The sequence below is a fragment of the Neoarius graeffei genome, chromosome 3 (genome assembly GCF_027579695.1).
Source record: "Neoarius graeffei isolate fNeoGra1 chromosome 3, fNeoGra1.pri, whole genome shotgun sequence".
NCBI lineage: Eukaryota > Metazoa > Chordata > Actinopteri > Siluriformes > Ariidae > Neoarius > Neoarius graeffei.
The window spans coordinates 63,796,022-63,818,022 of NC_083571.1; the positions used below are offsets into that span (position 1 = coordinate 63,796,022).

Below are 22,001 nucleotides of genomic sequence, written 5' to 3' on the forward strand. Positions count from 1 at the left end.
GCGTAGGTGTGAATGTGAGTGTGAATGGTTGTCTATGTGTCAGCCCTGTGATGACCTGGCGACTTGTCCAGGGTGTACCCCGCCTTTCGCCCGTAGTCAGCTGGGATAGGCTCCAGCTTGCCTGCGACCCTGTAGAACAGGATAAAGCGGCTAGAGATAATGAGATGAGATGAGGTAATAATAGCTGAATGGAATATATCTGATATACCACAAAAAAAGCCAGCCAATATTATTTAAATATGTTACTTAGATCCGCGATGTATTTCGTATGAAAAATGCGAGTTTTTCAACACGAGAAGATAAACTTCATATCTTCAAGCCAACGTGTGATTTTTCTTTTTATTATATCGACACATTCACAAACAAAAAGTCCCCAAATTTATCAAAACAATTCATCAGTTTCCTCATGAGTGGTTTTGGTTCTCCATGTCCCGAATGTAGCTTGTATGAAAAATACGAGTGGCGTATTTCCCAGTAAAACACTCGTGTTCATATAATATAAAGATTAACGTTGATGTTCTAGTGAGATCACATGCACAGTGTGATGGTGCCAGAGTAAAACAACCCGTCGATACTTTGCGATGGTTGTCAAGTCAAGTTTATTTTTATAGCGCTTTTAACAATAGACATTGTCACAAAGCAGCTTTACGGAAAATTAAAGACTTTAAACGAGATAATTTTATCCCTAATCTATCCCCAATGAGCAAGCCTGTGGTGACGGTGGCAAGGAAAAACTCCCTCAGATGGCATGAGGAAGAAACCTCGAGAGGAACCAGACTCAAAAGGGAACCCATCCTCATTTGGGTGGTTGTCTTTTTTAATTGTGATACGTTACACTTTAAACATAGCATTTTACTCAGCTAGCCTCAAATCAAACTAGTTTCCCTGGTTAGGTTAGGTTAATTATTTTTACATTGTTGTTTATCAAGCACCCAAAGAGAACCATTGTATTCACAGAACCACTCTCGGATACTTTCCGGCTCATCCAGCTTCTACACTGACACTCTGGGATGGAGGAGTTTACTCATCAGGGCAGGTAGTGTGAAACTAAGCATGCAAATATGATGTCTCATCTCATCTCATCTCATTATCTCTAGCCGCTTTATCCTGTTCTACAGGGTCGCAGGCAAGCTGGAGCCTATCCCAGCTGACTACGGGCGAAAGGCGGGGTACACCCTGGACAAGTCGCCAGGTCATCACAGGGCTGACACATAGACACAGACAACCATTCACACTCACATTCACACCTACGGTCATAGAGCCACCAGTTAACCTAACCTGCATGTCTTTGGACTGTGGGGGAAACCGGAGCACCCGGAGGAAACCCACGCGGACACAGGGAGAACATGCAAACTCCACACAGAAAGGCCCTCGCCGGCCACAGGGCTCGAACCCAGGACCTTCTTGCTGTGAGGCGACAGCGCTAACCACTACACCACCGTGCCGCCCCGCAAATATGATGTTATTATGCTAATGTATGAGATATGTCATGTCAGAGATTATTTTCCAGTCTTCCTCTTATACCACAGCAATTTGCCAGCGCTAACAATTATTTAAAATCTATGTATAGCTATGTTTAATGTTGTGGAATGTCGGCAAAACGAGTTAGTTCCTGGTCTCACACATGTTATAGCAATTGTAAACAGTTGTTCCTTCACAAGTCTCTCTTTTGAACTTAATTCGACAAAAAAATTCATTTTTTCACATTCCTAAGAAACTCCTCAGCCCTGAAAATGTCTGAAAACTTTATGTTACAGTTTTACCTCTGACTCTGACAAAGTGCTAACACTGGAGACTCCTTCCATTAATGCTAAATAAACATCTCCTGACAGGAGACTTCACCGTATCAATGATACACATTAGTTAATTAGCCCACACAGGCTTCACTGCATGCTTTTATGTAAAAGGCAAGCAGTTTGACTTGATGTGACACTTGCATGTGTTCATGTTCTTCTTCTGTCTTTCATTTTTCAGCTGCCGCCATCTTATGACCAGGTGATCGGAGAAAATACCCAGGAAAAGATCACAACCTCGTCGGCTTCTTCTCACCTATCACACACCGGCTCCATTCCTACGCAAACACACAGGTCAGAACAAACCTGAAGCTCATCTGGAGGTCAGGTGAAGTTTATAAATAAAGACAAAACAAAACTCAAACTCTTCCTATTTCCCGGTAATTGCTACTGTAAAGAACCAAGAATGCTTATGTTGCTAGCTGTGAGAAACAGCTTTTTCCACAAGGAGTTAGCATAAAATCTGAGTGCAGTATAAAGAATTGTTTTTATTCTAATACAAAAAAGGACAACTTTCTTCCCAGCTGTTCAGATCAAGTCAAATTCTTCGCTGTGTTTAGCTGCTAGTGTTCACTTTATCCTTTTCTGTTTGTTGCTAGTGTTTGATTAGCTGCTAGTCGTGTCTAGGAATGTTAGTATTGCTACGCAGTTAGCAAAAAGGTCCCCGAGTCAATAGCTGAATTTTTATAAACCATAATAATCCATTTAAGAACTTCATGAAGTGATATTGTTTAGGTGTGTAAGGAAGTCTTTCAGGAGTTTGTGAGTTTGCTAGCTATAAATCAAGGGTGTGTTCGGGAGCTATTAGTGTCATGCTAATTGCTGTTAAAAGCTGTTCTTCTTATTATGATTATTATTTGTAACACTTCCTAATGTGGGTGGAGCACAGAAGCACGGCAGGCGAGAGTTGACGTTTATATAAATACTTTTTATTCGGGCTTTTCAGCTTGCTTGCTTGCTTTCATCACTCGCTCGCTTGCTCACTCACTCACACATGCATTGTGGTTGGGGAGAGAGCTCCCTTTCTCTGCTCTCTCTCTCCTTTTATGCTCCGTTCCCCCCCCACACACACACTAATTGACAGCAGGTGGAACTAGACTGCATTTCCGCAGAGGAAAAGCTAGCATGCCAATATGCTAATGTCAACATGCTAATGCCAACATGCTAACAACTAGCATGCTAACAGTTAGCATACTAGCATGCTAACAGTTAGCATACTAACATGCTAACAGCATACCAATGTGCTAAAAGCTAGCATGTTAACATGTTAATGCTAACATGTTAATAGATAACATGCTAATAGATAACATGCTAACAGCTAGCATTCTAAAATGCTTATGATTAACATGCTATTTGTTAAAATTCTAACACTTTAAGGCTAATATGCTGACAGCTATCATGCTAACAGCTAACAGGCTAACATGCTAATGGCTAGTATGTTAACTTTTAGCATGCTAACACACTGAGGGTAACATGCTAATAGCTAACATGCTAACAGTTAGCATGCTAACATGCTAACATGCTCACGTGAACTCGCTAAGAGCAAACATGCGAACTCTGCATGCTACCATGCTAATCCTAACATGTTAACAGCTTTCATGATAACATGCTAATGGTGAACATGCTAACAACTCACGAGCTAACAGCAGGCATGATATCGTAATGGGTAACATGCTAACAGCTAGCATGGTAACACGTGAATGCTTATATGCTAATTGCTATCATGTGTGCGTGTAAGTATTCCTAATAAAGTGGCCATTGAGTTGAAGTTGATTTGCTGTCAAAGTCTCAAATGAGCAGATCCTTGCCAAATGCATCATCACCTATGGGGGAAGGGAGGAATGACTCAGTCAAGCTTCCATTGATTAGCGGCAAAATGGAGAAAAAATGGACGGATGAAAGGCAAGACAAAGACGAGTGCGGGTCAGAACCGATATCGTGTGTGATGGTGATTTGGCCTGAGGTGCCGTATGAAGTTTGGTGGATGTGTGGTGAAGTGTTACTGAGCAAAACTCCATTCATTTGAATGGGGCCAAAAATCAATGGAAGCCTATGGAGGTAAAAAGAGATGCGTGAAATCCAAGGAAAAGATGAGTGCAGGTCTCAGATGAGGGGATGGATCTGTGTGGGGACTTGGCCTGAGGCATCAAGTGAAGTTTCTTGAAGTTTGGTCACTTGGTTAAAAAAATTGATGGAGAGTGAAAGTTTTTCTCCTGAAACACCATTCATTTTCAATGGGGCCAAAAATCAATGCAAGCCTATGGAGGAAAAAGGGATGAGCAAAAAGAAAGGAAAAATATGTGTGGGTCAGAACCGATTGCATGTATGTGTTGGGGGAGTTGGCCTGAAGTATCACATGAGGTTTGGTGCATCTGCGATAGAGAGTGTCTGAGTAGGACGATTCGATTCATGAGCCCTATTCATTCTCTATGGGAAAAAAACAAAAGAAAAATGACAAGAACAAGAGAACAGGCGTGTTGATCCAAAAGCTGTATACAAGCACACTACACCACTTCGGGCCAGACGTCTCAGAGTTGGAATGGTGTCTCTATCTCGAACGCCCTAGGAGGAGTAGTGGATCTAAAAAACGTGTCGGAATAAGGCAGAATAAGTAAACTTAAGAAGAACGATAGTAAGGCAAGCACACTAATGACTTAGCCACTTACCGTACCTTCCCCGACCCCGCCCTCCATTCACAGACTGCTGCTTGGCCACGCCCCTGCTGCCACATTATTGTTTTATTAAATCTGCCAACATTCTCAGCAGTTGACTTCATTATTCAAGAACCCATTATTCAGTCCTTGGCTTTAATTAGATGTTAGCATTTGCAAATGATTAGCTTCAGCATTTATGACTAGCAGCTCGGATGAATTCAGATGATTTGCTTGCATTTTCTTGGTCAGATGCTATCTTTAAACATTTTTAATTTTTATTGTTGCTCATTTCAAATGAAACCATCCATTATCTCTAGCCGCTTATCCTGTATTTCTCGCAGGCAAGCTGGAGCCTATCCCAGCTGACTATGGGTGAGAGGCGGGGTACACCCTGGACAAGTCGCCAGGTCATTACAGGGCTGCACATAGAGACAAACAACTATTCACACTCACATTCACACCTACGGTCAATTTAGAGTCACCAGTTAACCTAACCTACATGTCTTTGGACTGTGGGGGAAACCGGAGCACCCGGAGGAAACCCACGTGGACACAGGGAGAACATGCAAACTCCGCACAGAAAGGCCCCCGTCAGCCACTGGGCTCGAACCCAGAACCTTCTTGCTGTGAGGCGACAGTGCTAACCACTACACCACCGTGCTGCCCTTCAAACGAAACCAAAAAAGTCAAGCTAAATAAAACATGTGCTGTTATACATTTTATTCGAAACATATGCCCTGAACACAGTGTTATTTTTACTTAGATGAATTAATTATGACATTAATATTTATTTAATTCTTTCAGAGTTGACAGAGAAGCTCAGAAAGCCTCTGCAGTCGTCACTATCTCAGAAAATCGCAGTTTGAGCCACAGATCAACACCAAGCAGCCAATCACGATCCACCTCAGTGAAGTAGTGAGCAATCAAGATCATTACTGGTCTCTCTATCAGCGTCCAGAAGATTTCTGTCCAACCAGAGGCTCCTGTACTGGTTCAAAACCCCACCCTGTGCCCTGCTCTTGCTCTGCCCAGCAACGAGGTCAAAGGTCAAACACTTGTTCCTTTTTTGGAAGGTGATGCAAGTGACCTTGTGACCTCGAAAGAAAATGATCCATCTGCATCATCAGGGACATATTTAATAGAACTGTTGGATATTTTTACGACTTTTGACTCAGAAAGAAGAGGACCCGATTGAGAACATGGCCTCCCTTCAAAATGAGCGCAACATCCGCGCAAAGATCCAGGAATTTGAGAGACAGATAAACACTGATGAGATCAGCATCCTGACTCCTCGACCCCGAAACACAGCGCGGCCAGCCGTGGCCCCGAAAACCTCCATGAATCAGAGAGCCTCCATCAGAAGCACCACAAAAGAAGAAACAAGCACACAGACCTGTCCAGATAATATCTACGAGGAGATTATTAGTCCAAACAGCAGTCCAGCACCTCCAGCTCCAACCCTGAGACCACAGATACCTAAAAAACCCTCGATGAACTCTAGTGATCAGTTTAAACCCCCACCTCTGATTAAACCTCCTCCTCAGTTACCGTCTCGACCCTCACTGCGCAGGTCTACTGCTCTGAGCTCCCAGGACGAGGACATGGTTTTCAACACTCCCCGTACAGCACACAACGGCCAGCGCAACGTCAACCATCACAGCAGCACCAAAGAGAACGTATACGTGGATGATCCAGTTAGTAAGTCATACTTTCATCTACACAGAAAACACACACACACACGGCAAGAAGAAAAGAAAGAATGATCGATTGGGTAATAATAGAAAAGCAAATGAAAGAAATGAACATGAAAACTAAAAAAACGGATGGATGGAGAAAGAAAGAAAGAAAGAAAGAAAGAAAGAAAGAAAGAAAGAAAGAAAGAAAGAAAGAAAGAAAGAAAGATGTATTGGTCATAAAAGGAAAAGCAAATGAAAGAATTGAACACAAACTAAAAAAACAGATGGATGGATGGAATGAGAAAGAAAGAAAGAAAGAAAGAAAGAAAGAAAGAAAGAAAGAAAGAAAGAAAGAAAGAAAGAAAGAAAGAAAGAAAGAAAGAAAGATGTATTGGTCATAAAAGGAAAAGCAAATGAAAGAAACAAAAAAATCAGGAAAATCTGGATGGATGGATGGATGGATGGATGGATGGATGGATGGAATAAAGATGAAAGAAAAATGGGGAAGAAAAAAAAAGAAAAAGGAAAGTATGAAAGGGGAAAACAGAAAAAATAAAAGGTCTGTGGTTAGAAAGAAAGAAAGAAAGAAAGAAAGAAAGAAAGAAAGAAAGAAAGAAAGATGGATTTGAAAAAAGGGCAAAAAGAAAGCAACAAAAACAGAAATAGGGTGGGTGGATGAAAGAAAGAAAGAAAGAAAGAAAGAAAGAAAGAAAGAAAGAAAGAAAGCGCACACGATAAAAACTAGAAAGGGTAAGTGGAAAGAAAGAAAGAAAGAAAGAAAGAAAGAAAGAAAGAAAGAAAGAAAGAAAGAAAGAAAGAAAGAAAGAAAGAACAATAAAAACTAGAAAGGGGAAGTAGAAAGAAAGAAAGAAAGAAAGAAAGAAAGAAAGAAAGAAAGAAAGAAAGAAAGAAAGAAAGAAAGAAAGCGCACACGATAAAAACTAGAAAGGGTAAGTGGAAAGAAAGAAAGAAAGAAAGAAAGAAAGAAAGAAAGAAAGAAAGAAAGAAAGAAAGAACACAATAAAAACTAGAAAGGGGAAGTAGAAAGAAAGAAAGAAAGAAAGAAAGAAAGAAAGAAAGAAAGAAAGAAAGAAAGAAAGAAAGAAAGAATACATGGATTAGAAAAAGAAAGGGCAAGAAAACAACAAAAACAGAAATAGGGTGGGTGGATGAAAGAAAGAAAGAAAGAAAGAAAGAAAGAAAGAAAGAAAGAAAGAAAGAAAGAAAGAAAGAAAGAAAGAAAGAAAGAAAGAAATGTGTGGATGGATGAAGAAAAAATAAATAATGAAAGAAAACTGGACAAAGGAAGAAAGAGAAAGAAAAGAGGAGGGAGAAAGAGAAAAGGCAACAAATGAAGAATAAAATAATCAGGATAAAAAATGGTGAAAGAAAGAATGAACGAATGAAGGAAAGAACAAAAAAGACAGTCCTGTACATTCAGTAGTGAAGTGTGTTCTTATTTACTGAAGGCAAACTGAACCTGTAAACTGTTGAACCCGAGTCTTGTCCTGTTTCTGCTCTCTGCAGGTGTCTCCAACCTGAACCTGAACCGTAGAGCCACTGTCCCCAACGTAGTGACTCGGAAACCAACCATCATCAGAGTTCCCAGCAAACGTTAGTGCCATTAGTACTGTTAGTACTGTTAGTACCTTACACCGTGATCTAACCTGAGTCCATGCTGTGTGGTTAGTGTTCTTACAAGAACATCAGGCTGATCTATTGCACATTGGACTTCCCTCAGAAGTGGGAATCAGTACATTTGTAGTTCGCTGGTAGAAAACAGAAGGAGTGAGAACGATAGTGTGTTCCAGTTTTCACGAGCACATTCAGGTTACAACCCCGATTCCAAAAAAGTTGGGACAAAGCACAAATTGTAAATAAAAACAGAATGCAATAATTTACAAATCTCAAAAACTGATATTGTATTCACAATAGAACATAGACAACATATCAAATGTGAGATATTTTGAAATTTCATGCCAAATATTGGCTCATTTGAAATTTCATGACAGCAACACATCTCAAAAAAGTTGGGACAGGGGCAATAAGAGGCTGGAAAAGTTAAAGGTACAAAAAAGGAACAGCTGGAGGACCAAATTGCAACTCATTAGGTCAACTGGCAATAGGTCATTAACATGACTGGGTATAAAAAGAGCATCTTGGAGTGGCAGCGGCTCTCAGAAGTAAAGATGGGAAGAGGATCACCAATCCCCCTAATTCTGCGCCGACAAATAGTGGAGCAATATCAGAAAGGAGTTCGACAGTGTAAAATTGCAAAGAGTTTGAACATATCATCATCTACAGTGCATAATATCATCAAAAGATTCAGAGAATCTGGAAGAATCTCTGTGCGTAAGGGTCAAGGCCGGAAAACCATACTGGGTGCCCGTGATCTTCGGGCCCTTAGACGGCACTGCATCACATACAGGCATGCTTCTGTATTGGAAATCACAAAATGGGCTCAAGAATATTTCCAGAGAACATTATCTGTGAACACAATTCACCGTGCCATCCGCCGTCGCCAGCTAAAACTCTATAGTTCAAAGAAGAAGCCGTATCTAAACATGATCCAGAAGTGCAGACGTCTTCTCTGGGCCAAGGCTCATTTAAAATGGACTGTGGTAAAGTGGAAAACTGTTCTGTGGTCAGACGAATCAAAATTTGAAGTTCTTTATGGAAATCAGGGACGCCGTGTCATTCGGACTAAAGAGGAGAAGGACGACCCAAGTTGTTATCAGCGCTCAGTTCAGAAGCCTGCATCTCTGATGGTATGGGGTTGCATTAGTGCGTGTGGCATGGGCAGCTTACACATCTGGAAAGACACCATCAATGCTGAAAGGTATATCCAGGTTCTAGAGCAACATATGCTCTCATCCAGACGACGTCTCTTTCAGGGAAGACCTTGCATTTTCCAACATGACAATGCCAAACCACATACTGCATCAATTACAGCATCATGGCTGTGTAGAAGAAGGGTCCGGGTACTGAACTGGCCAGCCTGCAGTCCAGATCTTTCACCAATAGAAAACATTTGGCGCATCATAAAACGGAAGATACGACAAAAAAGACCTAAGACAGTTGAGCAACTAGAATCCTACATTAGACAAGAATGGGTTAACATTCCTATCCCTAAACTTGAGCAGCTTGTCTCCTCAGTCCCCAGACGTTTACAGACTGTTGTAAAGAGAAAAGGGGATGTCTCACAGTGGTAAACATGGCCTTGTCCCAACTTTTTTGAGATGTGTTGTCATGAAATTTAAAATCACCTAATTTGTCTCTTTAAATGATACATTTTCTCAGTTTAAACATTTGATATGTCATCTATGTTCTATTCTGAATAAAATATGGAATTTTGTAACTTCCACATCATTGCATTCCGCTTTTATTTACAATTTGTACTTTGTCCCAACTTTTTTGGAATCGGGGTTGTACTTACATCAGTAATGTTCGCTATGTACAGCGTTAGTGGTGTAATAATGTCATAATTACTGTATTAGTGTGAACTAACGTGTTACAATTTTCATTTGTTTTTCAGAGGAACAGGAAGTGTCTGATAGTTTCCCTCCTGCACTTCCTGTTCAGAGAGCGACAGGAGGCTTTCCACCCTCCCACAGACTCAAGGTACTGGTTCCTCTGTCTGTCCCAGTGTGCAGTTCTGTATCTAAAGATCAGCTTCCTCCGGTTCCTCCTTCTTGCACTGTGCAGTGCACTATGCAGTGCTCTCGACTCTTTATGCTGTATATAAAATACACACTGTATGAAGTTATTTGGGTGTTTCTGAGTGTTTCTTTGGTTCTGTCTGATTCAGGACTCTTTCAGTAGCACGTGTGATCCAGTTCTGCCGCCACGGTGTGTATATAATTGACCAGCACACTTTTCGCTTTCTGTGCCTCATTAATTGGACGTGTTGAGTAAATAAATAAATAAATAAATATGACATTGTGTTTCTGATCTCCATCTCTATCAGGCCTGGTGGGGGTACAACGCTTCCCCGTCGTCCCCCTCCTGCTAAACCTTCCCCAGGACGTCCTCCTCCGCCACGGAGAGACAGCGTCATGCGTAACTCCACAATCCAGTCACAACACTCCAACAATCCGAGGCGTAATCCGTCTAAGAAAGCACCTGTGCCTCCTCCAAGACCTAATCCAGGACATCGCCTCTACACCAAATACATGGTGAGAAACGAGAACAATCACAACAATCAGAACACACGAGTCAGGAAAAAAAAAAAAACATGTCTACTTGACTGGTGAATTCTTCATTCTTATTGGTCAGAAGGTGTTGATGAATTTTCTGCAATAGCAGCTCTGATCATACTGCAATTGCAAATCACAGGTTCACTGAAGTATATTATTAAGCTTGTTTCTATAGTAACCACTCATTTACAGGGACGCTAACATAATTAAAGCCTAACTCGATTGAACTGTATACATCATGTAATTACACTCACTGGCCATTTTATTAGGAATACCCATCCACGTGCAGCTGTTCTACGCGGTTCTCTAATCAGCCGATCCCTTGACAACAGCACAATGCATCAAATCACGCAGATACAAATCAAGAGCTTCGGTTAATGTTCACTTCAAACATCAGAACAGGAAAAATTGCGATCTCAAAGTGTGACTTTCTTTTACTGGGGCATGGGTGTCGGTTTGAGCCAGATGGACTGGTTTGAGTATTTCAGAAACTGCTGATCTCCTGGGGTTTTCACACACAGCAGTCTCTCGAGTTTACACAGAATGGTGTGAAAAACAAAAAACAAACACTGAGTGAGCGACAGTTCTGTGGGTGGAAGCAAACACCTTGTTGATAAGAGAGCTCAGAGGAAAATGGCCAAATTGGTTCAAGCTTTTTTTGCCAGGAAGGATATAATAACTCACAGCAACTCTTTACAACCATGGTGAGCAGAAAAGCATCTCAGCATGTAACAGCAGAAGATCACATTGGGGTCCGCTCCTGCAGCCAAGAACGGGGATCTTAGAATCAAGAACAAGTTCCTATTAAAGTGGCCGGTGAGTGTATAAATGGATGAAAAGTATTCATCTATATAGTAAGCAGCAAAGTTTGTTTGTTTGTCTTGAGCTAACATCAGCATTTCTCGACGGATTTTCATCAAATTTGGCAAGTAGGTCAGGGGATGACCTGGAATTTCGCAGATATAAACAAAATTCATGTATGGGCCCCAGGGAGTTCCCTGGAGGGCACAACATCCACCCAACCCCTCCCTCAATGCCTTTCATGCAACATTGATCAACCCAAACTCTTAAATAGCCACAATTTGGCAGAACTCAGAAATTCCATATTTGGGCCCCCAGTGGGCCCCTGGGTGGTGGATGTTTAGATTTTTGTTTGTCTTGGGTTAACGTCACCATTTCTCGACGGATCTTCAAAAAATTTGACATGAAAGTCTGGGGGCAACCCAGAATTTTGTAAAGCCCAGGCAACGCCAGGTAACCTGCTAGTTATTTACAGTGGTGCTTGAAAGTTTGTGAACCCTTTAGAATTTACTATATTTCTGCATAAATATGACCTAAAACATCATCAGATTTTCACACAAGTCCTAAAAGTAGATAAAGAGAACCCAGTTAAACAAATGAGACAAAAATATTATACTTGGGCATTTATTTATTGAGGAAAATGATCCAATATTACATATCTGCAGTGATGGGAATAACGGCGTTAGAATAAACGGCGTTACTAACGGCGTTACTTTTTTTAGTAACGAGTAATCTAACTAATTACTTTTTACATCGTTATAACGCCGTTCCCGTTACTTACAATAAAATACTATGCGTTACTTTATTAAAGCTGTTCTCATCTGGCACGCTGCTCGTTCAGCCTTTCTTTCCTCTGCTTTAGTGTGGGGCGGGGAGACACGAGACAACGGCACAGTAAGCCAATCAGAGTAGATTTGGACAACATATGTAGGTAGGCCACGCCTACTGCACTACTGCGCACGCTTTCAATCGGAAGACCCAGCGATGGCGAGCGGTCAGCCCAGCACTGCGCTTTCACATTGGAAATACAGCCAGCACTTTTCATTACTTGAAATAAAAGGCAAGAGTGTTTACGTGCAATGCACATTATGTCGAGGAACAAAGCGTTTGTCCTCGTCAGTGGCCAGTAATTAGTAACATAATTTTAATAACTGCAAAAATATATTACATTTGATAGATGTCTTATCTCACATTGTCCCACAAAAATATTAATATAGTGTAGATAATGTTACTAACTGGTTCTGTTAAGTGTCCATTTCAGTCATTAAACACATTTAACATTCACTTTTATTATGATTACACTAATTGAATTTGATTTTTTTTTTTGGGGGGGGGGGGGGGGGGGGACAAAATGTAACGGAATAATTACTTTCCCTGGTAATTAGTTACTTTTATGACAAAGTAACTCCGTTACTAACTCAGTTACTTTTTGGGAAAAGTAACTAGTAACTATAACTAATTACTTTTTGAAAGTAACGTGCCCAACACTGCATATCTGTGAGTGGCAAAAGTATGTGAACCTCTAGGATTAGCAGTTAATTTGAAGGTGAAATTAGAGTCAGGTGTTTTCAATCAATGGGATGACAATCAGGTGAGAGTGGGCACCCTGTTTTATTTAAAGAACAGGGATCTATCAAAGTCTGATCTTCACAACACATGTTTGTGGAAGTGTATCATGGCACGAACAAAGGAGATTTCTGAGGACCTCAGAAAAAGTGTTGTTGATGCTCATCAGGATGGAAAAGGTTACAAAACCATCTCTAAAGAGTTTGGACTCCACCAATCCACAGTCAGACAGATTGTGTACAAATGGAGGAAATTCAAGACCATTGTTACCCTCCCCAGGAGTGGTCGACCAACAAAGATCACTCCAAGAGCAAGGCGTGTAATAGTCGGTGAGGTCACAAAGGACCCCAGGGTAACTTCTAAGCAACTGAAGGCCTCTCTCACATTGGTTAATGTTAATGTTCATGAGTCCACCATCAGGAGAACACTGAACAACAATGGTGTGTGGCAGGGTTGCAAGGAGAAAGCCACTGCCCTCCAAAATGAACATTGCTGCTCGTCTACAGTTTGCTAAAGATCACGTGGACAAGCCAGAAGGCTATTGGAAAAATGTTTTGTGGACGGATGAGACCAAAATAGAACTTTTTGGTTTAAATGAGAAGCGTTATGTTTGGAGAAAGGAAAACACTGCATTCCAGCATAAGAACCTTACCCCATCTGTGAAACATGGTGGTGGTAGTATCACGGTTTGGGCCTGTTTTGCTGCATCTGGGCCAGGACGGCTTGCCATCATTGATGAAACAATGAATTCTGAATTATACCAGCAAATTCTAAAGGAAAATGTCAGGACATCTGTCCATGAACTGAATCTCAAGAGAAGGCGGGTCATGCAGCAAGACAACGCCACAGGCTTGCTCATTGGGGATAGATTAGAGATAAAATTAGCTCATGTTTTAAGTCGTTCAAATTCTGTAAAGCTGCTTTGCGACAATGTTTATTGTTAAAAGCGCTATACAAATAAACTTGACTTGACTTGACAATGACCCTAAGCACACAAGTCGTTCTACCAAAGAATGGTTAAAGAAGAATAAAGTTAATGTTTTGGAATGGCCAAGTCAAAGTCCTGACCTTAATCCAATCGAAATGTTGTGGAAGGACCTGAAGCGAGCAGCTCATGTGAGGAAACCCACCAACATCCCAGAGTTGAAGCTGTTCTGTACGGAGGAATGGGCTAAAATTCCTCCAAGCCAGTGTGCAGGACTGATCAACAGTTACCGCAAACGTTTAGCTGCAGTTATTGCTGCACAAGGGGGTCACACCAGATACTGAAAGCAAAGGTTCACATACTTTTGCCACTCACAGATATGTAATATTGGATCATTTTCCTCAATAAATAAATTACCAAGTATAATATTTTCCTCTCATTTAAGGAGTTTTAAAATCACAGATTAACCTGCTCTGTCGTTTCCAAGCTGCACTGTCTGTCATACCAATATGATTACTGGTAGAATAATCTGAATATGTCTGCTTTAAGTATGCACTAGTTTCCTATTGCTCACTCCTCCTCTCCTTGTCTTTTTCCTCTGTGTGTTAACGTAGCTGGAAATCCCTCATGGCATCGCTGAGCACGACTACAATGGCAAACACACTGGAGAGCTCTCCTTTCAGGTACAACCAAAAAAAAAAATCATTAAAGGAACAATTGAGTGAAAAATGATATGTACACCATCTCCCAGATAGTAGTGTGATTGCAAAGTAAGCATACTATTTTTCTTCTAAGGTTATATTACTTGTATTCCACCTGGGTTTTTTTTTTGTTTGTTTGTTTGTTTTGTCCAGCCTTCTTTTCAGACACCGTGAGTTGGCCTCGTGGTTAGCGTGTCCACCTCTCGACCAGGAGATCGCAAGTTCTACTTGCGGTCAGGTCATACCAAAGACCATCATAAAAATGGTACCTACTGCCATCTGGCAAGGTACGCTGCTATACAGATGCGAGTAGGGAGTCAAACTTTCGTGGTTACTAGAGGACCAGCCCCCCACTGTAACCCTAGCTATATAATAGGTGAAAGGCCGAGGGCTATGGAAACGGAGATCGGTGCCGCACCCATGCACAGGAGACTGCCTGGGAAGACCAGGTCCTGGCATGGGAGGGACTTTGACTTCTTCTCTGACAGTTTCGAGCTATTGACCCCAAACCATCTTCAGCTTGTTCGTTCTGTGTCCGAATAGCAGGATCATGTACAGCTTTTGGAAAGATACACTCATTCTCAAGTTTTTCCTCTTTTTCTGTCTTTTTTTGCCCCATTCAAATGGATGGAGTTTTGGAATCAAATACTTCTTGGTTGGACACACTTCATCATAACGCCACCAAATAACGCCTCATCATAGCACCATCTGTACTCGTCTTTTTTTTCTTTTCCTCCATCCATTTTTTTCAATGTATTTGTGTCTCCACTGAAATGAATGGAGTTTTGAAAAACAAAGTTCAAATCCAACTTAATTTCATGGCTCAGACAACACACGCAGTCTCAACCAACACACGCAGGAATCAGTCATGAGTTGCACTCATATTTATTTTGCACTGTCGAGTAATCACACTTGCATCTTCTTGCGGAAATGTATCCCCAGTTCCGTATCCCAAAGCCATGGAAGTTGAAGATGATGGAAAAAAAATATTTCCATCAATATACTGTGGTGGCACAGTGGTGTAGTGGTTAGCACTGTCGCCTCACAGCAAGAAGCTTCTGGGTTCAAGCCCAGTGGCTGATGGGGGTCTTTCTGTGCGGAGTTTGCATGTTCTCCCCGTGTCTACGTGGGTTTCCTCCGGGTGCTCCGGTTTCCCCCACAGTCCAAAGATGTGCAGGTTAGACTAATTGATGGCTCTAAATTGACTGTAGGTGTGAGTGTGAATGGTTGTTTGTCTCTATGTGTCAGCCCTGCAATAACCTGGCGACTTGTCCAGGGTGTACCCCGCCTCTTGCCCATAGTCAGCTGGGATAGGCTCCAGCTTGCCTGCGACCCTGCACAGGATAAACGGTTACAGGTAATGGATGGATATTGTTAATAAGTATCAGTAAGCTGTGTAGTGTCATTTTTTAAAACATGTCATCTAAATTAGCAGATTTGAAGCTACATCTCTGTGTTTAAACAACACGAGGCGAAGCTAAGGATCCTAAACTACTCTAAGAAAAACAGTGATTCTAGTGTATCCAAGCTGGCTGTCTCCATAACATTCCCACATTTCAAACGTATGTTCTAGTTTGTTAATTAGGTTCAGGACAAGTTAAGGAAGGAAATGTCTGACACTGAATATGTCTCAGCTGATTCCTTGGACATCTCTTTAGATTGTAAAGCAATATTAATGTAATATAGAACTTCCTGTACTCTTGTTCTGGTCTCAGCAGTATAATGAGCACCATGAGCATCATGAGCATTATGAGCAACTTGAGGACCATGAACATTATGAGAACCATGACCATCATGAACATTATGAGCTTCATGAGCACCATGAGCATTATGAGCACCATGAGCATCTTGAACTCCATGAGCATCTTGAGCACCATGAGCATTATGAGCACCATAAGCATCATGAGCACCATGAGCATCATGAGCATTATGAGCACCATGAGCATCTTGAACACCATGAGCACCATGAGCATTATGAGCAACTTGAGGACCATGAACATTATGAGCATCATGAGCACCATGAGCATCTTGAACACCATGAGCATCTTGAGCACCATGAGCATTATGAGCACCATAAGCATCATGAGCACCATGAGCATTATGAGTATCATGACCATCATGAGCACCATGAAAACTCTTCTTCTTTTTATCTGCAGAAAAATGAAGTGCTGGTTCTGTTAAACCAAACAGACAGCCAAACATTTGAGTGCCAAATCGGAGATGCAAAAGGAACAGTACAGAACTCTTATGTGAAGATCATCACACCACTATCAAGCTCCTCATATCATGACGCCAATCCAGTGCCGCAGGTAAACAAACCAAAACCGAATAAAACAGGTTTATTCTTATTTCATACACATCATATAATCAGCTGTAGCTTACAGTTATATAATAATAATATAATAATAATTCAGACCAAAAAATGATAAAACCACGAGTTCAATCATAGTCAATTCCAAAAATATTGGCACCTTTCCTAGAAATAAGCAACAACAAAAAAAACTAAATGGAAACGTGTTGGTTTGGTGGTCTTTTGACACAATATTTAAAATGATGCTCCCCCCACTCCAAAAAAACAAGAGAAAATTATTGGCACCCATACAGTACTCAGTGAAGCTTCCTCAGCACTGAAAAGTTTAACAAGCTTGTCGAGGACACTTGAGGTAATTTATTCAGGATGGATTTCTCAGCTGTGTTTTTGCTACTCTATATTCTGCTGAAGGGTGCCAATATTTTTGTAGGGGATTGAAAAGAACTCAGTCGAATTCAGTTTTAGACATATTCGAAACAGATCTAGCATGGTTTTTGAAATGAAACTCAAGTGTTTAATGAGAGAACTCTCTTTTCCCTGCAGGAGAGCACTTCACGTCAGGCATCTGCCAATTCAGCGGAAAACAGCACTCTGCAGGTTCAAGCACTTTATGACTTCACTCCAGGTGAATCTCAAATGCACGTTTTTTAAAATTATAATTGAATCTCATGAAGAAAGCATGAGCTTAATCTGTTTACATATCCGAGAGGAAAGAGTAAGAGAAAGAGAAAGCCATTGAGTTTGAAACGGAAAGGCGTCTGTCATTCAGGACTGAATTGAAGATGTTCTTCATCAGTGTCTCTTTTCACTCAGAGAGTTCTGAAGAGCTCAGGCTGAAAGCCGGTGACATCATTAATAACGTAGAGAAGATAGACGGTGAGTGGTATTTGGGAACGTCCAGAGGGATCACGGGATTCTTCCCCATCAACTACGTCAAAACTCTGGTAAGAGTCGAGGCAGAAGAGCATGCTGGGAAAGGCTGGGATGATAAATGATAATGGTTAATGATTGATAATCTCTGTTTATAAACAGTCCAGACAGCCTGCGCCTGCACCTGCGCCTGCACGTGCACCTGCTACACCTCAGAAAGTCAGGTAGGACGTCTGTTTTTGTCACTATGTACTTTTAATTTGGAAGGCTGCCATTTGCTATCTTTAGATAGTAAATCAAAATGGTCTCTGCAAAGCATGGTCATGTGACACTGGTTCCCAGTTAAGTGGTAGAAAAGTCATAATTCATAGAGCAGCAAGTGACAGCTTGGTCCAGAGTGACATCGAGAAGTTAAACATTTTTGAACTGGACCTAAGTAACTGCGTGTGTTTGTGTGTAGTGGTCCACGATGTGTGGCGAGGTTTGACTTCGAGGGCGAGCACAGCGATGAGCTCTCGTTTACCGAAGGCCAAGTGATCAGACTCCTGCAGTACATCGGACAGGACTGGGCTCGTGGCGAGATTGGCAGCCGTGTTGGAATTTTCCCCCTCACTTTTGTGGAAGTGATTGAGGATCTTCCACCTTCACCTGCAAAGAACCAGACCAGAGTTCCTCTGCCTGGTACAGACACTTTTTTTTATCCAGTTCTATGCAACTTACCACAATGCTGCTCAATTCTGGATTCTGATTGGTCAGAAGGTGTTGATTCATTTTCTAAAACAGCAGCTCTGACAGTAGTGAGGAGATGTTTATGTAATGTTTATGGAAGGACTCTTCAGTGTCAGCACTTTGTAACAGTCAAGAAGTGTTTTATTCCTTACTTGTGCAAAAATTCTGCATTCGAAATTAATTTTTAATAAATTAAAATGATTTTTTAGGCATGGCTGCATCAAACAACACACACGCTGCTGCTTCAACACATAATCAGGTGTGTATCAGTTTATTATTCTTGTGTATTGTTGCTGTCATTGGTCCAAAGTCATGATTTTAACACTCATGCACGCGTGTGTGTGTGCGTGTGTGTAGGCATGTGGAGTGGAGCGGGTCAAGGCTCTGTATGACTTCATGGCACAGACAGATGGTGATCTGTCGTTCCTGAGAGGGGACGTGATCGAAGTGATCGAACACACTGATGAGCAATGGAGTCGCGGCAGACTGAATGGAAGAGAGGGGTTCTTCCCTACATCCTACACACAGACACACACAGGTGCACATTGTACTACACACACCACAACTTTACACTCCTGCAAAAATATGGGCTGAACGAGTCAGACACTGATGGAGAGAGATAGATGGAAAGACAGAAACATAGATGCTGTAGCTAGATGGAGAGACAGACAGACAGACAAAATAACAGAAACTGTAGATGGATAGAGAGACAGAGACAAAAACTGTAGATGGATAGAGAGAAGCAGAAATGGAGAGACACTGTATAGAGTTGAAGACAGATTGATGACGAGATACTAGAGAGACAGACAGTATAGATAGATGGAGAGAAACTGATGGACAGACAGATGGATAGACAGAGACAAGACAGAGAGGAAAAAAAGATGAAAAGACAGACAGGCAGCTGGACAGAAAAACTGGAGATAAATGGAGACAGAGAGAAAGGCAGATGGATGGATCAACACGAGATAAACAGAAAGACAAATGGATGTATAAACACTGACAGAGAGACAGGTAGAAAGACGGATGGACAAATAAACACGAGATAAATAAAGAAACTGACAAAGATGGACAGATAAACACTTTAGATAGATGGACAGACAGACAGATGAAGAGACAGACAGGCAGATGGACAGACAAAAACTGGACATACAGTGCCTTGCAAAAGTATTCATCCCCCTTAGCGTTTGTCCTGCTTTGTCACATTACAAGCAGGAATTAAAATGGATTTTTGGGGGGTTAGCACCATTTGATTTGATTTACACAACAAGCCTACCACTTTAAACTTGCAAATTGTTTTTTTTTATTGTGACACAATAATTAAGATGAAAAAAAACAGAAATCTGGAGTGTGCATAGGTATTCACCCCCCTCAAAGTCAATACTTTATAGAGCCACCTTTTGCTGCAATTACAGCTGCAAGTCTCTTGGAGTATGTCTCTATTGGCTTAGCACATCTAGCCACTGGGATTTTTGCCCATTCCTCAAGGCAAAACTGCTCCAACTCCAAGTTAGATGGGTTGCGTTGGTGTACAGCAAACTTCAAATTATGCCACAGATTCTCAATCGGATTGCGGTCTGGGCTTTGATTAGGCCATTCCAAGACATTTAAATGCTTCCCTTTAAACCACTCCAGTGTAGCTTTAGCAGTATGTTTAGGGTCATTGTCCTGCTGGAACGTGAACCTTCATCCCAGTCTCAAACCTCTGGCTGACTCAAACAGGTTTTCCTCCAGAATTGCCCTGTATTTAGTGCCACCCATCTTTCCTTCAGTCCTGACCAGCTTTCCTGTCCCTGCAGATGAAAAATATCCCCACAGCATGATGCTGCCCCCACCATGCTTCACTATAGGAATGGTGGTCTCAGGGTTTGTGCCACACACGGCATTTCTCATGATGGCCAAAAAGATCAATTTTAGTCTCATTTGACCAGAGAATCTTCTTCCATGTGTTTGGAGAGTCTGCCACATGCTGTTGGGTAAACTCCAAACGTGTTTTCTTCAGCAATGGCTTTTTTCTGGCCTCTCTTCTATAAAGCCCCCGTCTGTAGAGTGTACAGCTTAAAGTGGTCCTATGGACAGAGACTCCCATCTCCGCTGTGGATCTTTGCAGCTCCTTCAGTGTTCTCTTTGGTGTCTTTGTTGCATCTCTAATTAATGCCCTCCTTGCCCAGTCTGTGAGTTTTGGTGGGTGGCCTTCTCTCGTCAGGTTTGTAGTGCTGCCATATTCTTTCCATTCTGCTATAATGGATTTAATGGTGCTCTGTGGGATATTCAAAGTTTGGGATATTTTTTATAACCCAACCCTGATCTATACTTCTCCACAACTTTGTCTCTGACCTGTTTGGAGGCTCCTTGGTTTTCATGTTGCTGCTTAGTAGTGTTGCAGAGTCAGGGTCCTTCCAGAACAGGTTGATTTATACAGACATCATGTGACAGATCATGTGACACTTTGATTGCACAAAGGTGGATCTTAATCAACTAATTATGTGACTTAAGTGAATTGGTTGGACCAGCTCTTATTTAGGGGTTTCATACGAAAGTGGGTGAATACTTATGCACACTCCAGATTTCTGTTTTTTCATCTTGTCACAATAAAATAATGTGCACCTTTAAAGTGGTAGGCATGTTGTGTAAATCAAATGGTGCAAACCCTCCAAAAATCCATTTTAATTCCAGCTTGTAATGCGACAAAACAGGACAAACACCAAGGGGGATGAATACTTTTGCAAGGCACTGTAAATGGAGAGACAGACAGAAAGACTAACGGATTAATAAACACAAGATAAAAAATAGAAAGAGAAATGGATGGATAAACACTTTAGATTGACAGAGAGACAAAGATGGGTGGTGAAACACTTTCGATAGATGGAGAGAAACAGATGGACGGATAGAGAAACCAGACAGATAGAGAGAAAGATGAGACAGAAGGTCAGACAGGTGTTGTTGATGGATGGAGAAAGTGTAGACAGAGACAGAGAAATGAACACTGAGACACAATGAAATATTTTCAATCCACGCTGGATTGAAATGATTCTGATGGACTGGAATCTCATGTCCTCACCCTGTGTTGTTTTTTCTCAAGGTGGTTCCTCACGCCGCTAACCGGTGGAGCAGACGCAGGGAAATAAAAACATGGATGAACAAACACAAGCAGCGTGGACTTTCACACACAACCTGGAGTTGTTTCGAAAGATGAACTTTATTTGAAATTGTCCTGTACAGAATTTTCTGGATCTTTCCTTTGGTGAAACTGAACTGTGTTAATGTATCGTGGGGGTGTAATATTTATACACGCGAGTTTGTTTTCCTTTCATTGTTTCAGTTTACAAAAAAAAAAACACAAGTAAGAAGTGTGTATGGCATCTTATTCATTTACTGAATACATTCTGCTTTTAGTTTTAAGAGAATTTGATTTGAAATCAAAAAAATTTATATCAAATGATAGTAACGTGTTCATTTTTACAGTATTCATGCCTGGACTTCAGTCCGATGCGTACTGGAGTATTACCGTGGTATTTAATATTGTACATTCGATGTTGAATATTCAACCATTTTGCCTTCAGATGCAAAATAAAGAATTAATGCAACATTTATATTTATTTTAAATGGAGGATATTAATGCTGTCTATGTGAAAATCACATCTATAGAAATTTGGTATTCATTAAATTCCTGTAAATCCAGAAGAACTTGCCTATCCTACTCGTGCTCCAGGACGCAAATTCACTAAAGATAACTGAACAAACCTCAACTGAACAGCTTCAAATCTTTTAGCTCACCATAA

The 22,001-nt window shown here is 41.2% G+C and overlaps 1 protein-coding gene across 1 annotated transcript; it reads left to right on the forward strand.

The window, feature by feature from the left end:
* Positions 1 to 5,382: 5,382 nt before the first annotated feature.
* On the forward strand, positions 5,383 to 21,812 carry LOC132883457 (SH3 domain-containing protein 19-like). The gene is made up of 14 exons (XM_060917124.1): positions 5,383 to 6,145; positions 7,651 to 7,737; positions 9,659 to 9,744; positions 9,932 to 9,972; positions 10,091 to 10,298; positions 14,226 to 14,294; positions 16,469 to 16,621; positions 17,167 to 17,248; positions 17,437 to 17,567; positions 17,656 to 17,717; positions 17,954 to 18,174; positions 18,432 to 18,481; positions 18,580 to 18,760; positions 21,302 to 21,812. Exons 1-14 carry the CDS (start codon positions 5,647 to 5,649, stop codon positions 21,319 to 21,321), a joined length of 1,890 nt encoding a protein of 629 aa, XP_060773107.1. The 5' UTR covers positions 5,383 to 5,646; the 3' UTR covers positions 21,322 to 21,812.
* The last annotated feature ends 189 nt before the right edge of the window (positions 21,813 to 22,001 follow it).

Bases quoted from the DNA above. Each gene is read 5' to 3' on its own strand.
- LOC132883457 (XM_060917124.1), top strand. From the start codon at position 5,647: ATGGCCTCCCTTCAAAATGAGCGCAACATCCGCGCAAAGATCCAGGAA. The intron at 6,146-7,650 runs GTAAGTCATACT...TGCTCTCTGCAG, and splicing joins ATACGTGGATGATCCAGTTA to GTGTCTCCAACCTGAACCTG. The intron at 7,738-9,658 runs GTTAGTGCCATT...TTTGTTTTTCAG, and splicing joins CATCAGAGTTCCCAGCAAAC to AGGAACAGGAAGTGTCTGAT.